Source organism: Portunus trituberculatus, chromosome 44, assembly GCF_017591435.1.
Source record: "Portunus trituberculatus isolate SZX2019 chromosome 44, ASM1759143v1, whole genome shotgun sequence".
Lineage (NCBI taxonomy): Eukaryota > Metazoa > Arthropoda > Malacostraca > Decapoda > Portunidae > Portunus > Portunus trituberculatus.
The window spans coordinates 7603869-7613868 of NC_059298.1; the positions used below are offsets into that span (position 1 = coordinate 7603869).

The following is a 10000-nucleotide window of genomic DNA, read 5'->3' on the forward strand; positions in this document are numbered from 1 at the left end:
TACTGATCATAGATGGCACACTTCACACTACATGTACAAAATATATGGAGGTTTGTGAAGCTAAGACACTGAAGCTAAGAAAGATCACTAATCACGGATGGCACAAATCACATCACCATATCAGGTTACTTGGTACTTACCGAATGATGTGACTGTTGATTTGTAGTGTGTCTTCCGTTCTTTCCGTGAAACCTTCAGGTCTCATCTCACGCCAAAGAGAAAACAGATGGTAAGGCTGTGGTGTTCCCGGGCCCCTCCTAACACTTCACAACACACCAGGGCAAAACATAAAGCTGTGTTCTTCCTCGTCGAGTCTCAACACACACACACACACACACACACACACACACACACACACACACACACACTGCACAATATGACATTTACGTAATACAACTTGAACATCAGTCCGTCTCCCTCTTGTCCCTTGGAGGCGGCTAAGGATGCATGTTTGTAATAACTGTATAAACCTGTCTTACTCAGCAGCTAATTTGACAGGTGATTAGGGATGCTCATTCACACTACCATTTGTCATTTTTCCCATCAGTCTCCCTAAATTTCTCTTGTACGAGACTGGCACACCTGACTTTACCTGGAAGCCACTTATAAAGAAAGCCTCTTAACAATTTTGATTATTCACAAACACGCTCTTTCACTTACATTTGTACATATCACGAATTAGAACAAATAGTACATACTCTCTGCGTCACTAGCCAGCAACATCTGTATACCTACTCCACTGAATATTTTGCCTAAAAATATGATACTAGAGCGAAGAAGACGCACACTTCCCCCACTCGCCGGTCAAAACTAGCAAGCATGAATAAACGGAAAACGTGTCAGCGAGTCCACCACTACATCCGGGCTTTTCAAAATTTACCACCTGCGCAGTATCATAACACTCTTACATGAATAAGGTAAACGACAGAGAGCAACAGTGTCATCTAAAATCCTTCTACTGTGGAGGTGTGCATCTCTGAGAGAGAGAGAGAGAGAGAGAGAGAGAGAGAGAGAGAGAGAGAGAGAGAGAGAGAGAGCTTTTTGACCACTTGTGAGCGACTCTTGTTAAATGTTTTGAGTGAAGCTTCAGCCGCATGTTGGCAAAAATTCATAATGGTCAGATTGATATATCGGGCATTTGGAAACAGTTTAAATAAACATGATAAACCATATAAGAACAAAAGAGCACAGGAACATAAAAGGAAGCTGCGTAAGGATTAAGGACACACACACACACACACACACACACACACACACACACACACACACTTACTGTTGGTGCCAATACAGTATATATAGTGCAGTATTATTATAAACGTAAACAATACCCATTATTCAAGGTGTAATGTGACCCTATAATGCAGTATTATAATTATGTAGTGCGTCACACAGATGAAAGTAATAGCGTTACGGTTATGATGATGATGGTGGTGGTGGTGGTGGTGGTAGTGGTGGTGGTAATGATAGTAATAATGATGGTGATAATGATAATGAAAACGAAGGCGACGATGAAAAATGACAACAATAATGATTGTGGTGGTAATAATGATAATGTTTATAATGATAGTGATGGTATGATGATGGTGATGAAAACGATGACGAGGAACACGATGATGACAACAAGAATAATGACAGTGATGAAGATAATGATAGCAATAATGATGGTGATAATGACACTGCTGCACTATCACCTCCTCCCATCTCCACCGGTGAAGCAAGGCCGCAGCTAACTAGGACTTGTATCAAATTTACTTTCCATCACATGCTAAACGCTAGTACTTGAACACACACACGTACAAAAGAAACTTGGACAAAAATGAAGAAAAAAAAGATAGAAAAGATAAGTTTATTTCTTTCCGGGTATACCGTAGTTAATTATCAGGTTATAATTATTCTCAATGGCTGAAGTGGACATGACTTTCACACGCAGAATTAATTATGTGGTACAGTACATACAATGGTGATACAAAAAGAGCTCAGCCAGACGTGGGAGGTTGAACATTACCTCACCCTCACTTTCTTTTGTGCCTGGAACGTTTGTTAATATCTTTTTCCTAAGTTGATAAAAAAGTAATAATTGAAAAAAAAAAAATGAGATAATGATTACTGATTACAGATGCATTGATAAAAGTAGCAACAGCAACAACAACCACTACCATAACACCACCTCTACCAATACCATCACCACCACCACCACCAACAACAACACCAACAATAATACCATTACAGTCACCACCACCATCACCATTACTTCCAATACCACCAACAACATCAATAACACAATGACCAACACCACCACTACCATCACTATCACCAACACCAACCTCTCAGTCCTTCTCACCTACACGCGCTCTAGTTAATTACACACCCTACCTGTGAAAATGATGTCCGTTGTGTTGTGTCAGGAGTTGCAAGTAACAAACAGATCAGATGGAAAAGAATACCCAAATTTTTTTCCCTCCTTGGACAAGATCTAATTAGTCACTCTCAATCTGTAGAAACAACACAATATGAGAGAGAGAGAGAGAGAGAGAGAGAGAGAGAGAGAGAGAGAGAGACGTAGTTTGGATGATAAGAAAGAAAGCCATCAAATCTTTTTCTGACCCGAATATAATCTAATTAGTTCTCAAAGTGTGGAAATGATGTTCAAAGTGAAATGTACCACTCATATTACTTTTCTTTCCTGAAACGGGAGCTGGACGTGATCTAGTTATATGCTCACCATAACCGAGTAAATGACCTATTATTGGGCATAAGCAGGTACGCTTTTATAGAAGGACTGTCACGTGTATGCCTGATCGATGCCTTCCTGCAGCATCTCTTAGTATTTTGTGGCCTTATGATTAAATTACGACCGTAGATGTAAATGATACAAGGGGAGTCACATTTAAGTTTAATGAATTTTAGCAGATCCCTTTGTTTTCCTTATGTATTTATGATAGCAATACGTTTGTGGTGGTAAATAATACAATAATTTAAGAGGTCAGGTGATGAAGGATTAGTAGTTAAACCTCTTACCTGAAAGTGACATATTAACCACACACCATTCCCGTGAAAAGCTACGCGCATGGCGGTGACAGATGCAAGACAGGTAGGTTAGGTGACGGGAAAAAGTATCAGTTAAGCTTTAACTTGCGCGTGGATATGCCTGTAAGGTCGGACGAGAAAATCCCTTTCCTTTTTGGTACCTGGGAATGACCTAACTAATAACTTATCATGCCTGTGGAAATTATATTGTTTAATGTCGCATGGAAAAAAAAATCAAGAACTTCAAGCTTGGTACACGACTATTGTAAATAAATGCTTACAGTGTGTTAGTGTCAGAATATTGGCTGTTAGTGGCTCGCGGCGTTTGAGAATCACAATTGAGGGATGAAAACATTCAGTGATTTGGCGCATCAGTTTTGTGATATGCCTGCGCACTGCTGACCAACACACACACACACACACACACACACACACACACACACACACACACACAAACGTTCGAAAAGAGAGGGAGTTTCAATGAAAGAAATGACCCACTTTATTTCGTACTGCATTTTCCCCTTTACCTGTATCCGAAACGTACACACCCACCCACCCTCCCCCCACCCACCCACACACACACACACACACACACACACACACACACACACACACACACACACACACACACACACACACACAGAGGTTATAAACGAGTTTATTCGACAGAAAATGTAAAATGTGTGGCCGTGAGGGGACAGTTAATAAATGGTCAGCGATTTTTTCTCTTTAGTATACAGTAAACTACTTTCAACTCGGAAAAAAAACGATGAATAAAAAGAAACAGAGAAAAAAAAATATTAACACCGGGTTGTTTTTACTGGACGAAGCAACGGCCCCACGTGTGAGAAGAATAAGAAAGAAGATAAAAGAAGATAAAAGAAAATGTAGTACCAATAGTAGCAGCAAGAAAAGGAGGAGAAGAGAAGGAAGAAAAGTTTACGACAAGAGTAAATTATGTTTTGAAGACGTGGTCGACATATTCAAGTAGAGAGAGAGAGAGAGAGAGAGAGAGAGAGAGAGAGAGAGAGAGAAAGAGAGAATTAAAAAGCCTCGCCTGATAATTGTTATTTGTAGATTGATTAACAAGTCTCATAATACAGCGCTGCGCTATAATCAAAGATACGATGTCATTTACTTACTCTTGAATTTATGAACCTGTTTTTACCATTACAAACTAAATATTTTTATCGAATAGTGTCACGCCACGCAACTCCACGGCGAGGGACGGAAGAGGAAGAGGAGGAGGAGGAGGAGGAGGAGGAGGAGGAGGAGAAGGAGAAGGAGGAAGAAGACGAGGATACTGAAGAATAATAAAATAAAGGAAAGGAAGAGAAAAAAATAAGAAAGAACAAGAGAAGAAGAGAAAGCAAGGTGAACGAGGAGAAACGATGAACAAAGGAGGTGAAAGAAGAAAGAGAAGGAGAAGGAAAGGGGGGAAAGAGATAAGGAAAGGACTGATAATGATTGAGGGAAAGAGGGAGAGGGGGAAGAAGTGGAAGATATGGAGGAGGGAAGAACACAAGGGGAGAGAGATAAGGTGAGGGCTGATAATGATGATAAGGAGACAGGAGTAGGGAAGGGCAGGGAGATGAGAGAGGGGAAAGGAAGTGGGAAGAGGAGGCAGGGGAGGGAAAAGAGAAGTGAATTGGTGGTGGCAGGAAGGTCGCTACTCAATACATATGCAATTCCTTTGTTGATCAGTAACGAATTATATTATAACCTCTTCTTCCTGAGGCAATTTGCTTTGTCAGTTTTCTCTCTCTCTCTCTCTCTCTCTCTCTCTCTCTCTACCGCACACGTGAAATTCTGATGATGTGCGCATGGTTTAATTATGTTTGGAGCATTATTTTGGAAGCTTACTTACCCGTCTACCTACTTACTTACTTGCACACACACACACACACACACACACAGACACACACACACACACACACACACACACACACACACACACACACACACACACACACACACACATCTACACACACACACACACACACACACACACACACGCACAAAGAAAACAAGATGACTTAATCAAACTTATCGCCGTTTCATAAAGACGAGACAAGTCAATGAACCGGTTACTCATGAACAGGTAAACAGACAACAGATGACATATTCATTTCCTAAACGCACTAATTATCCCAACAGTTGAGCACGCGAACAGTTAAAGAGATAGGTAAACATAACATTCAGGTAACAGACTCCTCTACTTACCTCTCCTCAGGACCGCCTCACTCTCAGTCTGACCACACTACTCGTGCTGTACACCCTCTTCAACAACAGCTCCAGCTCGCTCCCTGTCACCGCCTACGTTAAGATGGTGGACATGTGGTTCTTGTACTGCATCTCGCTCCTCTTCGTCATCATCGTCTGCCACACACTAGCGGGCTACAAGGTCAACCAGGTCCATCCCACGGGCGACCTGAGGCAGAAGGGTAGCATGGTCAATAACTTCGTGTCCAAGGGGTCTTCGCGATTCTCCCCCGAGAAGGTGCTGGCCACGACGCGGGTATGGGTGGTGCCGCCCATCGTGCTGGTGTTCAATGCTGCGTACTGGGCCTCTCTGGTGCCCTCCCTGTCCAAGTGATGCCTCGGTGTCACTAAGCAGCGTGTATTTTGCTTGATATTTTTCAGTGTAAACCACAAAGGTGGTAAGCAATGCTGCCTTATAATATTTTGAAGTTTACAGTGATAGAATAGTTCAGTTTGGTTCACTTCCCAAATTTTACAGACTTCATTTTTATATAAGGAATTTAGTTTTGTAAGCGTCCCTGTGGCGGCGATTGGACGCAACGGGTGACTAGGATAAAATGTTCACCAATATAATATATATAATAGTTTCACGCTAATTAGTCGATGAAGAGTATTGTAATCAAACAAATTTAAGTAGAAGGATGCAATGGTTTGATGCTGTTTGTTATCCCTTCTCGTAAAAATTGCAAATGTTTGTAGCACACGTTATTGAACAAAGACAGCGGCACAAAGAGTGTTGCAGCACAGAGGAGCACTCACTCACTCGCGTCATAAACAAAATAAGTACACACCTGCATTAATTTTACACTTGAGAAGAAAGCGTCACACACGAGTAATTAAACTATAAAAGACTCAGCAAAAATTTTGTTTTCAAGAGCCACTTCATCAGTGAGGCAACATGAGTGAAGGACAGGATAGAAACAACCTCCACTAGTGATTCTTTCTCTCACAGGTACACGGATCACGTAATACTGGTGTGAGTGAGGCTAAAATACGATCTTGGGTTTATTTTCAGTCGCCCTGCATACGTTAGATGTTGAAAGAAAGAGATGAGTATTGTACAATACCTAAAGAGAGGAATAACAGATATTATGAACATTGATTTTATATCTTGCCGCTAAATTCCTGTCAGGTGTTGCAGGACAGACGATAATGTTGTGCATAGTACGTAGATACAATAACATTGTTTACTCTGTACAATATAGACTTTTCCTTTTTTTGCTGAATTTCGAACATTATTTTCGATACTAGAATGTAGATAAGAGAATTTCAAGTACAGATATAAACTGAGACAGGAAAAAAGAAAATGAAGGGAGAGAAAAAGAAAAAAAATGTGACGATATAGCATAAATGTGTAAACTAAAATAAAGTAGAATAAAAAGGAAAAATGAGTATGGTGTAAAAATTTCAAATATTTCCAGACAAGATCCTCATTATGCGGACAACATTCACAACTCTTAGATACGACCATCTTTTTATTTCTGTGTTTATGTTTTTTATTTATGTTTTTTAAAATTCATTTTTACGTTTTACAATGATATTGGCTTCATTTTGTATTTTCATATCCTAGCGAGTGCTGAGAGAAAGGAGGGATGTTTGGGAGAAGAAGAATCGCTCTTACTGTCTGAGACGCCCTTTAGTTTTCAGCACTAAAAGATAACCTCAGTCTCTCCTCTACTCCCAGAAAGCAACACCTTCAAGTCTCGCCTTTAATTGATACTTTCGTTCCGTCACTTTACTAGACGTTGAAGGAAAAATAAGACGCTTAACTCGATGAAATAAAATGAGTCGGCTCTATTGGTGTTGAAATACTGTGAGGAAGGATATGCATTGCTGCCCTGTCTGGAAATATCAACATATCCATTTAGTATTTATATGTTTATTCATTCATTCAATCATTCACAGGCATGTATTATGATGTGGTAGGAATATGTATGAACTAACACACACGCACAGATACACACACACACACACACACCCGGTAGCTCAGTGGTTAGAGCGCTGGCTTCACAAGCCAGAGGACCGGGGTTCGATTCCCCGGCCGGGTGGATATATTTGGGTGTGTCTCTTTCACGTGTAACCCCTGTTCACCTAGCAGTGAGTAGGTACGGGATGTAAATCGAGGAGTTGTGACCTTGTTGTCCCGGTGTGTGGTGTGTGCCTGGTCTCAGGCCTATCCGAAGTTCGGAAATAATGAGCTCTGAGCTCGTTCCGTAGGGTAACGTCTGGCTGTCTCGTCAGAGACTGCAGCAGATCAAACAGTGAAACACACACACTCTCTCTCTCTCTCTCTCTCTCTCTCTCTCTCTCTAGATGGTCAACTGAATCTTCTTTAAAGAGAGGAAAACACACACACTCACACACACACACACACACACTCTCTCTCTCTCTCTCTCTCTCTCTCTCTAGATGCCCAACTGAATCTCCTTTAAAGAGAGGAATACACACACACACACACACACACACACACACACACACACACACAGAGTAAGGTGTGTCATGATCTACCTGAGAAATGTAATGCATATTATAGTGGTGGTTGGCTGTTCTTCTGCTGCTATTACTTCTTCCTCTGAGTTTCAAAGTTGTAGTAGGTCTTGCCTTTTCTGTTTTGTGGATTATCCGTCTTAGTATTCGCATCAAGTCTTCTACCTCTCCTTCTCCTTCTCCTTTCCTCGTCCTCCTTCTGCTTGTCCTCTTGCTCCTCCTTTTCCTTCTTCTCCTTCAAGCATATTTTCACGTCTGTTTATAGCCTGCCTTCCCAACCCTTCCCCCCTTTTTCTCTCTCACTCTATCTGCATCCCCCACTCTCCCTCTCTCCCTCTCTCATTCTCCACTCTCCACCAATTATTCACTCTCACACACACACACACATCATGCATCATTCACCGACATGCGGCATCCTCCCGGCTGTCTTTCTGCTAAGTCATGCATTAGCTACACAGCCCGCTTCACACTCCGCCACTTACGCCAATGCTGGGAGGAAAAGAACAGCATCATCACCAACGCAGCTTCATTTTCAAGGTTTACTCTTAAGCTTCACTATTCCGCTAGCGGCTAGTTATTCATATGCAACTTGATTTAATGTTTTCCAGTTCCATTACAGTTGAGAGAGAGAGAGAGAGAGAGAGAGAGAGAGAGAGAGAGAGAGAGAGAGAGAGAGAGAGAGGATGGTCTGAGTAAGGGTGTAAGAGAAAAATCAAACAGATAAACTGGAGTACGTGATAATAGATTAATAATGTAAAATTGCAAGTGAAAAATTGTTGATATGTATCTAGATAAGTAAAGGAATCTGTAATTTGATAAACTAACACCCCATTTCATTAACAATAATTAATGCTTGAATATATACTGCATGAGCAAGTCAAAGAAATGAGAAAGAAAACGAGAATGAAAGGAAATGACACACACACACACACACACACACACACACACACACACACACACACACACACACACACACACACACACACACACACACACACACACACACACACACATACACCAAGTTCCATCAAGTCCCGTATTATGAAACACTTGTAACTCTCATTACGACTATTTTCAAAAGCCACAGAGACAGTTAGTTAATTTCTTAGGCAACAAATGTTTTCCTTCCTTATTGATGCAGAAAAATGTTAAACGATCATTAGAACCGTGAAAGCTGCGTTGATATTCCTGCAATAAATTCTAATTGCTTACAATCGAAACAGTTAGTCAAGATAACACATTGAAGCCATTGAGAATGCTGCAGTGATGGCGACCGTTGTGGTGGTGGTGGTGGTAGTGAAAGGGATGGAAGAGATGCACTGATCATGAGAATAAATATGGGATGGATTAGGTTGGGGGGATTGAGTGTGTGGAGGATCAAGGCTTACTTTTGAGGGAGAGAAGACAGAGTGTAATGGAGGGAAGGAACTGCGATAGAACTGTAAAGGATGGGAGTCACAGGGGAGGATGCAAAGGAGACAAACAACTGGAGGAGACTCTATGGGAACAGCAAGAGAAGAAGGAAAGAAAGAAAAGAAAGAGTCACAGGAAAACGACATCCTTCATCAGGTAGGGTATGATACTGGTAGTTACTCAATAATGTGGAGCAAAACTGTCAACCGAATGCATATGAAGTTACTCTGTTATGATTCTATAGATGTTCTTTGGGGCCTGCCAGTCTTAATCGGCCAGTACTGAAACCATAGCTTGTTTTAGAATTCCACTGGAGGTTGCGTTGCGTGAACTCCTGTATTATTTATTTACTTTTATCTATTCATTTATCTTCTGCTCTTGGTTATTCATGTGTAAGGAAGAAAGATTAAAGACTAAAAAACATGAAAAAAGATCAATAGTTATCTCTATAAAAAAAAAGTGGTGTGTTTCAGTGTTTCAGTTTCATCACATCACAATCACCTCCGCCGCCACTACCGACATTACCATCATCAAATTATCCTCACTTCCATGGATTTCTATCACTACGTTCTCTGTTCTTCCCAATATCATTACCTTTGCCTCTGTCGCCGCTGTCCGCCACCACCACCACCACCACCACCATTATCTTCACAATGACTGCTATAACTATGCCATTTAATTAACACTCCTAACTACCACCTATCATAGTTATAATTTTCAGCTATTCAACTATTCTCTCTCTCTCTCTCTCTCTCTCTCTCTCTCTCTCTCTCTCTCTGTGAAAATTTCATGTCAGTTTTTCCATACTGCA

General features: G+C 41.0%; 1 protein-coding gene across 1 annotated transcript in view; it reads left to right on the forward strand.

The window, feature by feature from the left end:
* Positions 1 to 6647, forward strand: part of LOC123518714 — a 40508-nt gene extending 33861 nt beyond the window's left edge. The window contains exon 7 of the mRNA XM_045279715.1: positions 5261 to 6647. Coding sequence (XP_045135650.1) covers positions 5261 to 5623 — 363 coding nt within the window. The 3' untranslated portion in view covers positions 5624 to 6647. The remainder of the gene's footprint in view (positions 1 to 5260) is intronic.
* Positions 6648 to 10000: the final 3353 nt, after the last annotated feature.